We start from the raw sequence: 13,475 nt of genomic DNA, 5'->3' as shown, positions 1-13,475 counted from the left end.
AGCCCCAAGCATCCAGCATCGTGCATCGAACCTGGACTGGCAACTCGTTTCCTACATGATATTTTACATGTTTCATTGCCATTCTCCCAAATCTTCCCACCCTCTCCCTCTCCCACAGAGTGCATAAGACTGTTCTATACATCAGTGTCTCTTTTGCTGTCTTGTACACCGGGTTATTGTTACCATCTTTCTAAATTCCATATATATGCGTTAGTATACTGTATTTATGTTTTTCCTTCTGGCTTACTTCACTCTGTATAATAGGCTCCAGTTTCATCCACCTCATTAGAACTGATTCAAATGTATTCTTTTTAATGGCTGAGTAATACTCCATTGTGTATATGTACCACAGCTTTCTTATCCATTCATCTGCTGATGGGCATCTAGGTTGCCTCCATGTCCTGGCTATTATAAACAGTGCTGCGATGAACATTGGGATACACGTGTCTCTTTCCCTTCTGGTTTCCTCAGTGTGTATGCCCAGCAGTGGGGTTGCTGGATCATAAGGCAGTTCTATTTCCAGTTTTTTAAGGAATCTCCACACTGTTCTCCATAGTGGCTGTACTAGTTTGCATTCCCACCAACAGTGTAAGAGGGTTCCCTCTTCTCCACACCCTCTCCAGCATTTATTATTTGTAGACTTTTGGATCGCAGCCATTCTGACTGGTGTGAAATGGTACCTCATAGTGGTTTTGATTTGCATTTCTCTGATAATGAGTGATGTTGAGCATCTTTTCATGTGTTTGTTAGCCATCTGTATGTCTTTGGAGAAATGTCTATTTAGTTCTTTGGCCCATTTTTTGATTGGGTCGTTTATTTTTCTGGAGTTGAGCTGTAGGAGTTGCTTGTATATTTTTGAGATTAGTTGTTTGTCGGTTGCTTCATTTGCTATTATTTTCTCCCATTCTGAAGGCTGTCTTTTCACCTTGCTAATAGTTTCCTTTGATGTGCAGAAGCTTTTAAGTTTAATTAGGTCCCATTTGTTTATTTTTGCTTTTATTTCCAATATTCTGGGAGGTGGGTCATAGAGGATCCTGCTGTGATGTATGTCAGAGAGTGTTTTGCCTATGTTCTCCTCTAGGAGGTTTATAGTTTCTGGTCTTACGTTGAGATCTTTAATCCATTTTGAGTTTATTTTTGTGTGTGGTGTTAGAAAGTGGTCCAGTTTCATTCTTTTACAAGTGGTTGACCAGATTTCCCAGCACCACTTGTTAAAGAGATTGTCTTTAATCCATTGTATATTCTTGCCTCCTTTGTCAAAGATAAGGTGTCCATATGTGCGTGGATTTATCTCTGGGCTTTCTATTTTATTCCATTGATCTATATTTCTGTCTTTGTGCCAGTACCATACTGTCTTGATAACTGTGGCTTTGTAGTAGAGCCTGAAGTCAGGTAGGTTGATTCCTCCAGTTCCATTCTTCTTTCTCAAGATCGCTTTGGCTATTTGAGGTTTTTTGTATTTCCATACAAATTGTGAAATTATTTGTTCTAGCTCTGTGAAGAATACTGTTGGTAGCTTGATAGGGATTGCATTGAATCTATAAATTGCTTTGGGTAGTATACTCATTTTCACTATATTGATTCTTCCAATCCATGAACATGGTATATTTCTCCATCTATTAGTGTCCTCTTTGATTTCTTTCACCAGTGTTTTATAGTTTTCTATATATAGGTCTTTAGTTTCTTTAGGTAGATATATTCCTAAGTATTTTATTCTTTCCGTTGCAATGGTGAATGGAATTGTTTCCTTAATTTCTCTTTCTGTTTTCTCATTATTAGTGTATAGGAATGCAAGGGATTTCTGTGTGTTGATTTTATATCCTGCAACTTTACTATAGTCATTGATTATTTCTAGTAATTTTCTGGTGGACTCTTTAGGGTTTTCTATGTAGAGGATCATGTCATCTGCAAATAGTGAGAGTTTTACTTCTTCTTTTCCAATTTGGATCCTTTTATTTCTTTTTCTGCTCTGATTGCTGTGGCCAAAACTTCCAAAACTATGTTGAATAGTAATGGTGAAAGTGGGCACCCTTGTCTTGTTCCTGACTTTAGAGGAAATGCTTTCAATTTTTCACCATTGAGGATAATGTTTGCTGTGGGTTTGTCATATATAGCTTTTATTATGTTGAGGTATGTTCCTTCTATTCCTGCTTTCTGGAGAGTTTTTATCATAAATGGATGTTGAATTTTGTCAAAGGCTTTCTCTGCATCTATTGAGATAATCATATGGTTTTTATTTTTCAATTTGTTAATGTGGTGTATTACATTGATTGATTTGCGGATATTGAAGAATCCTTGCATCCCTGGGATAAAGCCCACTTGATCATGGTGTATTATCTTTTTAATGTGTTGTTGGATTCTGATTGCTAGAATTTTGTTAAGGATTTTTGCATCTATGTTCATCAGTGATATTGGCCTGTAGTTTTCTTTTTTTGTGGCATCTTTGTCAGGTTTTGGTATTAGGGTGATGGTGGCCTCATAGAATGAGTTTGGAAGTTTACCTTCCTCTGCAATTTTCTGGAAGAGTTTGAGCAGGATAGGTGTTAGCTCTTCTCTAAATTTTTGGTAGAATTCAGCTGTGAAGCCGTCTGGACCGGGGCTTTTGTTTGCTGGAAGATTTTTGATTACAGTTTCAATTTCCATGCTTGTGATGGGTCTGTTAAGATTTTCTATTTCTTCCTGGTCCAGTTTTGGAAAGTTGTACTTTTCTAAGAATTTGTCCATTTCTTCCACGTTGTCCATTTTATTGGCATATAATTGTTGATAGTAGTCTCTTATGATCCTTTGTATTTCTGTGTTGTCTGTTGTGATCTCTCCATTTTCGTTTCTAATTTTGTTGATTTGATTTTTCTCCCTTTGTTTCTTGATGAGTCTGGCTAATGGTTTGTCAATTTTATTTATCCTTTCAAAGAATCAGCTTTTGGTTTTGTTGATTTTTGCTATGGTCTCTTTTGTTTCTTTTGCATTTATTTCTGCTCTAATTTTTAAGATTTCTTTCCTTCTACTAACCCTGGGGTTCTTCATTTCTTCCTTTTCTAGTTGCTTTAGGTGTAGAGTTAGGTTATTTATTTGACTTTTTTCTTGTTTCTTGAGGTGTGCCTGTATTGCTATGAACTTTCCCCTTAGGACTGCTTTTACCGTGTCCCACAGGTTTTGGGTTGTTGTGTTTTCATTTTCATTCGTTTCTATGCAAATTTTGATTTCTTTTTTGATTTCTTCTGTGATTTGTTGGTTATTCAGCAGTGTGTTGTTCAGCCTCCATATGTTGCAATTTTTAATAGTTTTTCTCCTGTAATTGAGATCTAATCTTACTGCATTGTGGTCAGAAAAAATGCTTGGAATGATTTCTATTTTTTTGAATTTACCAAGGCTAGCTTTATGGCCCAGGATGTGATCTATCCTGGAGAAGGTTCCACGTGCGCTTGAGAAAAAGATGAAATTCATTGTTTTGGGATGAAATGACCTATAGATATCAATTAGGTCTAACTGGTCTATTGTATCATTTAAAGTTTGTGTTTCCTTGTTAATTTTCTGTTTAGTTGATCTATCCATAGGTGTAAGTGGGGTATTAAAGTCTCCCACTATTATTGTGTTATTGTTAATTTCTCCTTTCATACTTGTTAGCATTTGTCTTACGTACTGTGGTGCTCCTGTGTTGGGTGCATATATATTTATAATTGTTATATCTTCTTCTTGGATTGATCCTTTGATCATTATGTAGTGACCTTCTTTGTCTCTTTTCACAGCCTTTGTTTTAAAGTCTATTTTATCTGATATGAGTATTGCTACTCCTGCTTTCTTTTGGTCCCTATTTGCATGGAAAATCTTTTTCCAGCCCTTCACTTTCAGTCTGTATGTGTCCCCTGTTTTGAGGTGGGTCTCTTGTAGACAACATATGTAGGGGTCTTGTTTTTGTATCCATTCAGCCAGTCTGTCTTTTGGTTGGGGCATTCAACCCATTTACGTTTAAGGTAATTACTGATAAGTATGATCCCGTTGCCATTTACTTTATTGTTTTGGGTTCAAGTTTATACACCGTTTTTGTGTTTCCTGTCTAGAGAATATCCTTTAGTATTTGTTGGAGAGCTGGTTTGGTGGTGCAGAATTCTCTCAGCTTTTGCTTGTCTGAAAAGCTTTTGATTTCTCCTTCATACTTGAATGAGATCCTTGCTGGGTACAATAATCTGGGCTGTAGGTTATTTTCTTTCATCATTTTAAGTATGTCTTGCCATTCCCTCCTGGCTTGAAGAGTTTCTATTGAAAGATCAGCTGTTATCCTTATGGGAATTCCCTTGTGTGTTATTTGTTGTTTTTCCCTTGCTGCTTTTAATATTTGTTCTTTGTGTTTGATCTTTGTTAATTTGATTAATATGTGTCTTGGGGTGTTTCTCCTTGGGTTTATCCTGTTTGGGACTCCCTGGGTTTCTTGTACTTGGGTGATTATTTCCTTCCCCATTTTAGGGAAGTTTTCCACTATTATCTCCTCAAGTATTTTCTCATGGTCTTTCTTTTTGTCTTCTTCTTCTGGAACCCCTATGATTCGAATGTTGTAGCATTTAATATTGTCCTGGAGGTCTCTGAGATTGTCCTCATTTCTTTTAATTCGTTTTTCTTTTATCCTCTCTGATTCATTTATTTCTACCATTCTATCTTCTAATTCACTAATCCTGTCTTCTGCCTCTGTTATTCTACTATTTGTTGCCTCCAGAGTGTTTTTAATTTCACTTATTGCATTATTCATTATATATTGACTCTTTTTTATTTCTTCTAGGTCCTTGTTAAACCTTTCTTGCATCTTCTCAATCCTTGTCTCCAGGCTATTTATCTGTGATTCCATTTTAGTTTCAAGATTTTGGATCAATTTCACTATCATTATTCGGAATTCTTTATCAGGTAGATTCCCTATCTCTTCCTCTTTTGTTTGGTTTGGTGGGCATTTATCCTGTTCCTTTATCTGCTGAGTATTCCTCTGTCTCTTCATCTTGTTTAAATTGCTGAGTTTGGGGTGTCCTTTCTGTATTCTGTCAGTTTGTGGAGTTCTCTTTATTGTGGCGTTTCCTCACTGTGTGTGGGTTTGCACAGGTGGCTTGTCAAGGTTTCCTGGTTAGGGAAGCTTGTGTCGGTGTTCTGGTGGGTGGAGCTGTATTTCTTCTCTCTGGAGTGCAATGAAATGTCCAGTAATGAGTTATGAGATGTCTATAGTTTTGGGGTGACTTTGGGCAGCCTGTATCTTGAAGCTCAGGGCTGTGTTCCTTTGTTGCTGGAGAATTTGCTTGGTATGTCTTGCCCTGGAACTTATTGGCCCTTGTGTGGTGCTTGGTTTCAGTGTCGGTATGGAGGCATTTGATGAGCTCCTGTCAATTAATGTTCCTTGGAGTCAGGAGTTCCCTGGAGTCAGGGTTTGGACTTAAGTCTCCTGCTTCCGGTTATCGGTCTTATTTTTACAGTAGTTTCAAAACTTCTCCTTCTATACAGCACCATTGATAAAACATCTACATTAAAGATGAAAAGTTTCTCTACAGTGAGGGTCACTCAGAGAGGTTCACAGGATTACATGGAGAAGAGAAGAGGGAGGAGGGAGTTAGAGGTGACTCAAATGAGATGAGGTGAATCAAGAGTGGAGAGAGTGGGCTAACCAGTAGTCACTTCCTTATGTGCACTCCACAACTGGACCACTCAGAGATTTTCACGGGGTTATACAGAGAAGAGAAGAAGGAGGAAGGTAACAGAGGTGGCCAGAAGGATAAAAGGGGGAATGAAAAGGAGGGAGACAGATCCAGCCAGTAATCAGTTCCCTAAGTGTTCTCTACCGTCTGGAACATACAGAAATTCACAGAGTTGGGTAGAGTAGAGAGGGGTTAGGGAGGAGACACAGGCGACCTGGTGGAGAAAAAGGAGAGTCCAAAGGGAGAGAGAGCAGTCAAGCCAGTAATCTCACTCCCTAGTGAAAAATGGGTCCTGAAGATTGGGTCCTTAAAGGTACAAAATTGGTAACAAATACATAAAAGCAAAAATTAAAAATCTAGAGTAGAGTTTGGAATTTCAAAAATACGATGTTAAGGAAAAGAAGAAGGAAAAGAAAGAGAAAAAAAACGAACAAACAAAAACAAACAAGGTCGCGAAAATTGTAAAGAAAGTACAGGTACAAAATTGATAACTAATACCATAAAGCAAAAATTAAAAATCTAGAGTAGAGTTTGGAATTTCAAAAATACAATGTTAAAAAAAAAAAAAGAAGAAGAAGAAAAATAAAGAGAGAAAACAAACAAACAAATACGAACAATGTCACAAAAATTATAAAGAAAATACAGGTACAAAATTGATATCAAATACCAAAAAGCATAAATTAAAAATCTAGAGTAAAGTTTGGAATTTCAGATATACAATGTTATATAAAAGAAGAAGAGAAAGAAACAGAGAAGAAGAAAAAAAAAAGTCACAGAAATTATATAAAAAAAAACTATAGGTACAAAATTGATAACATATACCAAAAAGCGAAAATTAAAAATCTAGAGTAGAGTTTGAAATTTCAAAAATACAATGTTAAAGAAAAGAAGAAAAAAAACAAAACAAAAAAACAAGGTCAAAAAATTATAAAATATATATATATGAAGTTTGCTGAAGAAGAAAAAAATAGGGTCTTTTTTTTTTTTGTAAAGTAATAGGTTATAAAAGTGAAAATTAAAGGAACAATAGAGGACTTAAAAAAATTTTTTTTTAATTAAAAAAAAAAAGAAAGAATGATCGTAAAAATTATAAAAATATATCTAGGACTTTTTTGTTTTTTTTTTTTGTGGGTGTTGTGGGTTCAGTTCATTTTTGGCTAGTTCCTTGGTCAGATTTATATTTATCAAGATCTATAGGCCCCTTCCTATGTAGTCCGTAGTAACCACAGGGTTTTGATCTATTGCCTGTAGCTTCCAAGGCGCTTCCCTCTGTTATATCTTCTTCTGTTTGCTAGTCTCTTCAGTATCTGGTTTCCGCCCTGACACAAAGGGCACGGTGGAGGACACTTTTTTTTTTTTTTTTTTTAAGGCTTACTTGTTCAGTCGCGCTGTGGGGAGGGAGGGAGGGAGGGATGCTGCAAACAAATAACACTGGCATGGGCTCGCAGTGCCTCAGCCACCCTGGGTCTGCCCCCACTCACAGCGCGTGTAGCCTCCCTGTCCACACTGCTCGGACTCTAGGTTGTTCCGCCGGGAACAATCCGAGGCTGGCCCTGGGCTGCATGCACCTCCCAGGTCCAAGCCGCTCAGCTTCAGGCACTCGGGTAGTCCTCAGAGGCGCAGACGCAGTTGGGCCTGCGTTTTGTGCTCTTCCCAGGTCCGAGCAGCTCAGGTGATGAGGTGTTTGGCGAGCGCCAATGCTGCGACTTATCGCCTCCCCACCACTTGGTTATCTGGGTGTAAAACCGGCGCACCTTCTCAGGCAGATGTTGACCGTCCAGACCCCCAAGAAGTTTTAGTTAGCAAAGAAGCCTGCTTACAGTTTTATAGATAATGTCTCTCTGGGGCTGCGATTGCCCCCTTCCGGCTCTGGCTGCCTGTCACCGGAGGGGGAAGATCTGCAGCCGGCTATCTCTGTTCAGTCCTTTGTTCCGTGCGCGGGCCTGGCGGTCTTAGGTTAGGGCTGGCTTTTCGCGTGGTAGATATCCCACAGTCTGGTTTGCTAGCCCAAATTATTTCGCTCAGATAGCGCTCAGGGTATTCAGGCCAGATTCTTACTCTCAGCGATGCAGCCCACGCCGCGCCTCCCTGCCCAGCCCCCGCTTGCTAATGGCGGATGCAGGCGTCTGCGCTGCTTCTCCGCTGGGGGAGTTACCGTAGGGCTCGCAATCTGCGAGTTTTAATTGTTTATTTATTTTTTCTCCCTGTTATGTTGCCCTCTGTGCTTCCAAAGCTCGGCACAGATTCGGCAGTGAGAAGGTTTTCTGGTGTTTGGAACCTTCTCTCTTTTTAAGATTCCCTTCCCGGGATGGAACTCCGTCCCTCCCTCTTTTGTCTCTTTTTTTTGTTTTTAATATTTTTTCCTACCTCCTTTCGAAGAGTTGGGTTGCTTTTCTGGGTGCCTGATGTCCTCTGCCGGCATTCAGAAGTTGTTTTGTGGAATTTACTCGACGTTTAAATGCTCTTTTGATGAATTTGTGGGGGAGAAAGTGTTCTCCCCGTCCTACTCATCCGCCATCTTGGCTCCTCCCTCTAAGATTCTTTTAAATAAGACATATAGCAACCATAAGCGATTAATATATGGTATAGCATTAAAATTGATAACTTTTGTTCACCAAAAGATACCATTAAGAGTAAAAAGACAACTCACAAAGTAGTAGAAAACAGTCATACTACATATATTGGCAAAGGATTTGTATCCAAACTACATAAATCACTTCAAAAATCGATAACAAAAAGACTCATATTCAGATTGTAAGTCTTTTGCAATATAAATAATACGGCAGTAATAACCTTGCAAATTAGTCAAATGTATCTGTAGAATGAATTTCTGGAAGTAATATTTCTGTGACAAAAAGTGTTTCATAATTTTTAGAACTGCCGATTCATTTCCCTGTTTTCTATTGAGTTGTTTGTCCTCTTCTTATAAGCTTATAAGATCTACTTTTATATCATTTATATTAATTCTCTTCTGCCCTCTACGTTGCTAATAGTTTTTTACTGATTTTGTTTGTGGACTTTTAAAATGTAACTTAAAAGGCACAAATCTTAAGTGTAAGACTGTAGTATTTTCTACATATGTATAACTCACACAACCACCACCCAGATAAGATTATATATATATTTTTAATAAATATTTACTTATAATATATATAATACATTACATACATTATATATTATACTACGACTATGAATTGATGATAAGGTGATGGAATTCTAGTTGAGCTATTTCAAATCCTAAAAGATAATGCTGTGAAAGTGCTGCACTCAATATGCCAGCAAATTTGGGAAACTCAGCAGTGGCCACAGGACTGGAAAAGGTCAGTTTTCATTCCAATCCCAAAGAAAGGGAATGCCAAAGAATGCTCAAACTACCACACAACTGCACTCATCTCACACGCTAGTAAAGTAATGCTCAAAATTCTCCAAGCCAGGCTTCAGCAAGACGTGAACTGTGAACTTCCAGATGTTCATGCTGGTTTTAGAAAAGGCAGCGGAACCAGAGATCAAATTGTCAACATCCACTGGATCATGGAAAAAGCAAGAGAGTTCCAGAAAAACATCTATTTCTGCTTTATTGATTATGCCAAAGCCTTTGACTGTGTGGATCACAATAAACTGTGGAAAATTCTGAAGGAGATGGGAATACCAGACCACCTGACCTGCCTCTTGAGAAACCTGTAAGCAGGTCAGGAAGCAACAGTTAGACATGGAACAACACGTTGGTTCCAAATAGGAAAAGGAGTACATCAAGGCTGTATATTGTCACCATGCTTATTTAACTTCTATGCAGAGTACATCATGAGAAATGCCAGGCTGGAAGAAGCACAAGCTGGAATCAAGATTGCCAGGAGAAATATCAATAACCTCAGATATGCAGATGACACCACCCTTGTGGCAGAAAGTGAAGAAGAACTAAAGAGCCTCTTGATTAAAGTGAAATTGGAGAGTGAACAAGTTGGCTTAATGTTCAACATTCAGAAAACGAAGATCATGGCATCCGGTCCCATCACTTCATGGCAAATAGATGGAGAAACAGTAGAAACAGTGTCAGACTTTATTTTTGGGGGCTCCAAAATCACTACAGATGGTGATTGCAGCCATGAAATTAAAAGACGCTTACTCCTTGGAAGGAAAGTTATGACCAACCTAGACAGCATATTAAAAAGCAGAGACATTACTTTGCCAACAAAGGTCCATCTAGTCAAGGCTATGGTTTTTCCAGTAGTCATGTATGGATATGAGAGTTGGACTGTGAAGAAAGCTGAGTGCCATGAATTGATGCTTTTGAACTGTGGTGTTGGAGAAGACTCTTGAGAGTCCCTTGGACTGCAAGGAGATCCAACCAGTCCATCCTAAAGGAGATCAGTCCTGGGTGTTCTTTGGAAGGACTGATGTTGAAGCTGACACTCCAATATTTTGGCCACCTGATGTGAAGAGCTGACTCACTGGAAAAGACCCTGATGCTGGGAAAGATTGAGGGCAGGAGGAGAAGGGGATGACAGAGGATAAGATGGTTGGATGGCATCACCGATTCAATGGACATGAGTTTGGGTGGACTCCGGGAGTTGGTGATGGACAGGAGGCCTGGTGTGCTGCGGTTCATGGGGTTGCAAAAAGTCGGACATGACTGAGTGACTCAACTGAACTATGAATTTTGCCAGTCCCTTTGAAGAAGCTGCCAACCTTTTTAGAATATATTTTTATAATATTTTTTTCCATTCTTGAGTTGCTAATTTTGATTCATCTTAACACATTGAAAATTATTAATCTAAATTTTACATCAATGGTATGTAAATAATTACTGAATTCTGACATGTCTAAGAGTGCCTTCTTACCAAACTGTGGATGATAATACTTGATGAATATGTAATTCATAGGTCACACTCATACCCTTGTACAGATGCAATTTTACTAACTTTAGAGTTTCAGTGTAGTGTTCTGGAATCCTTCAAAGCCACTGATTTTTGTTCCTTTGTAGCCAATTTACTTTCACTACTTTGATACTTTTATTATCCGTTTCATCAAACCACTCAGAAAGGTCAAGCTAAAAGAATGAGATTATGTTAACTAACTTTAATAATCATTTCATATAAACACATATCAAATCATCACACTATACAGCTTAAAATTATACAATGTTATATGTCAATTATTTCTCTATAAAGCTGGGAGAAAAAAGGTATGTGCTTAGAATCATGTGAAGATTGTTCTGGCAGAGAATGTCATATCTGAGAACTTGTCTCATCCACAGCTCCCTATATTTTAATGTCTGAAAATGAATCAAATAAGGAGATAACTGAAGCAAAGAAGATATTATCTCATTCCTCTCTAAGCTACTCATATTTAAATGAGTGGGGTATAGAGAATGATATACTATGTATTCAATCCATCAAAATGATCTTTAAGAACATGTTTAATTTATGTAGGAAATAATAAAAGGGGGAAGAGATGAGTTATGGAGTTCAGAATGGCAGTGGCTAAAAGACAAGGAAGGGAAAAGCCTGTGAAAATAGAACAAAGGAAGGTCCGAGGACCAGAGTGAGGGCCTCAGGTAGAAAAAATAGCACTCCTGGCTAGCCCAATTTACACAGGGCAGGCCCGGGGGGAGGAAAAAAACATAAAAAGAGGAGCCAAAGGGCCGGAGGCCTCCCTTTCACCTCTCCCACACACGTGCTCATTCTCTCTCTCTCTCTCTCTCTCTCTCTCTCTCTCGTCCCTCTCTTTTTCTTCATGTCTTTGGGTCAGCATGCCCTCATCCCTCGAGGATGTATTTTCCTGCTATTTTCTAAATAAAATTGAGCTGTAACACAAAGCTGTAACACTGATCTGTCTAAGAGCTATAACACGGTCTGTCCAAGACCCGAGATCTATAACATGGTCTGTCTGAGAGCTGTGATGCCCTGAGGGCTTTAACATCCGTTGATTCAAATTTTTGTTGAGAGGAGACAGAACTGAGGAGAATACACTCGCCTGACATCTATCAGTTCAGTTCGTGTGTATATATATATACACACACACACACATGTATGTATATTTATACATACATATACTTATATATATATATATATATATATATAGCTAGAAAACTTCCTGTGATAAGAGGTAATGTTTAATAAAATTTTTTTTCATAATTTCCAAAACTTGGAAGTAACCAAGATTCCTTCAGTAAGTTAGTGGATACATAACATTACATCTACATAATATAATATTATTTGCACTAAAAAGAAATGAATAAGACATGGAGGAAACTTAGGTGCATACCAAGCCATGAACAAGACATCAAGGAAACTTTAAGTACGTAGGTGAAAGAACCAATCTGAAAAGGCTGCATAATGTCTGATTCCAATTATAAGATATTCTGGTAAAGGCAAAACTGAGACAGTCAAAAGATCAGTGATTGACAGGGGTTGGGATGTGGAGGAATGAACTGGCAGAGCATAGGATTTTTAGGGCAGTGAAACCACCCTGTATGATACTACAATGGTGGACAAAGGTGCAATCATACATTTGGTAACACCCATAGAATATACAACACAAAGAGTGAACTCTAATGTAAAATACGGACTTTAGATGATGATGTGTGAATGTAGGTTCATCAATTATTTAAAAAGGGACCAATCTGGTGCAGGATGTTCATAGTAGGGGAGATTATGCATGTATGGGAAGAGGAAGTATATGAGAAGTCTCTGTACTTTCTGCTCAATTTTGCTGTGAAACTAAAACTGTTCTTCAAAATAAAGTTTATTAATTAAATAAAAAACTTGCTGTTCATTAGTGACTCTCCATCTGGTGTTTATATTTCCCTCAAATTCAAAAATGTTACAGGTATAAAGATTAAGTATTTATCTCATTAACATAACTGCTTATTTTTATCTTAAAAGCAAAATAAAAGGATTAAACAATATCAAAGAGATGAGAAAATGATAAAATATGTGAGCAATAACAATTTCATTAAAACAACTACTTAGCTTCATCTTAACCCTCAATTTTAGCTTAATTTTCAACCAAAATTTAAGGAATATCAGAAAGGCTCAGAGACATAATTAAAACCAGGACGTTTATTACAAATCAAGTTTTGACATTTCACAATTGAAGACAGGAGTGTGGTAAAACAGAACAGTGAACTTGAACTTTAGAACACCTGATCTGCCACTGGTTAACTAACAATACATGGGCAAGTAACTTAAACTCTGAGTTTGTTTTCTCATCTGTAAAACTTCATGAGAGTTTTGTTAAGATTAAATAAAAACACATGAAAATGCTGGTACCCATAAAAGGTAAAAAATGTAACATCAACTGAAAATTCTGAATCAGATTAAATTTATTATCAAAGTTAGGATACATTTTCCTCAGTCTTAGAAATTTTTATTCCTAAGATAAATTATCACATCTTGCAAATTTTACACTTATAGCTGAATATTTCTTCAGTCATCACTGTCACTTCCTGATTCACTCAGCTGCAAATCATTTCCTAAAATAAAAAAAAGCAAAACTCTAGTAATCAAATATTTAATATTTTAATGTTTTTTGATAACACAGATATTTTGCAATATATAACCCCAAGGTGATCCTGTTTAGTCAGCATTATATTCTTAGATTATAGAATAAGCAATCTGATTATTAGTCACATCAGTAGTAATTAATTAATAATGCCTGTAAAGAAAAGACAAACCATTAATCTTCAGCACAGTTTTAGTATCACTTGGTGTCTATTTTAGTCTTCTTTCACACACCAACATCACCCTTCTTTTATACCACTGACTTAATTACATAAGAAATGAGAAAATGTAGTTTAGTATAGGGGTT

General features: G+C 37.4%; 1 protein-coding gene and 1 long non-coding RNA gene across 2 annotated transcripts in view; one reads left to right on the top strand and one right to left on the bottom strand.

The window, feature by feature from the left end:
- The window catches only part of LOC133239887 (uncharacterized), a 79,612-nt gene that overhangs the window by 48,057 nt on the left and 18,080 nt on the right, over positions 1–13,475 (top strand). The window lies entirely within an intron of this gene.
- EAF2 (ELL associated factor 2) overlaps positions 12,713–13,475 on the bottom strand; it is a 55,821-nt gene continuing 55,058 nt past the window's right edge. Inside the window, exon 6 of the mRNA XM_061404062.1 lies at positions 12,713–13,140. Within this exon, the coding sequence (XP_061260046.1) occupies positions 13,094–13,140 (47 nt within the window). The 3' untranslated portion in view covers positions 12,713–13,093. The remainder of the gene's footprint in view (positions 13,141–13,475) is intronic.

The sequence above is a fragment of the Bos javanicus genome, chromosome 1 (assembly GCF_032452875.1).
Source record: "Bos javanicus breed banteng chromosome 1, ARS-OSU_banteng_1.0, whole genome shotgun sequence".
Taxonomy (NCBI): Eukaryota; Metazoa; Chordata; class Mammalia; order Artiodactyla; family Bovidae; genus Bos; species Bos javanicus.
This window is presented reverse-complemented; position numbering and strand designations above follow the sequence as displayed.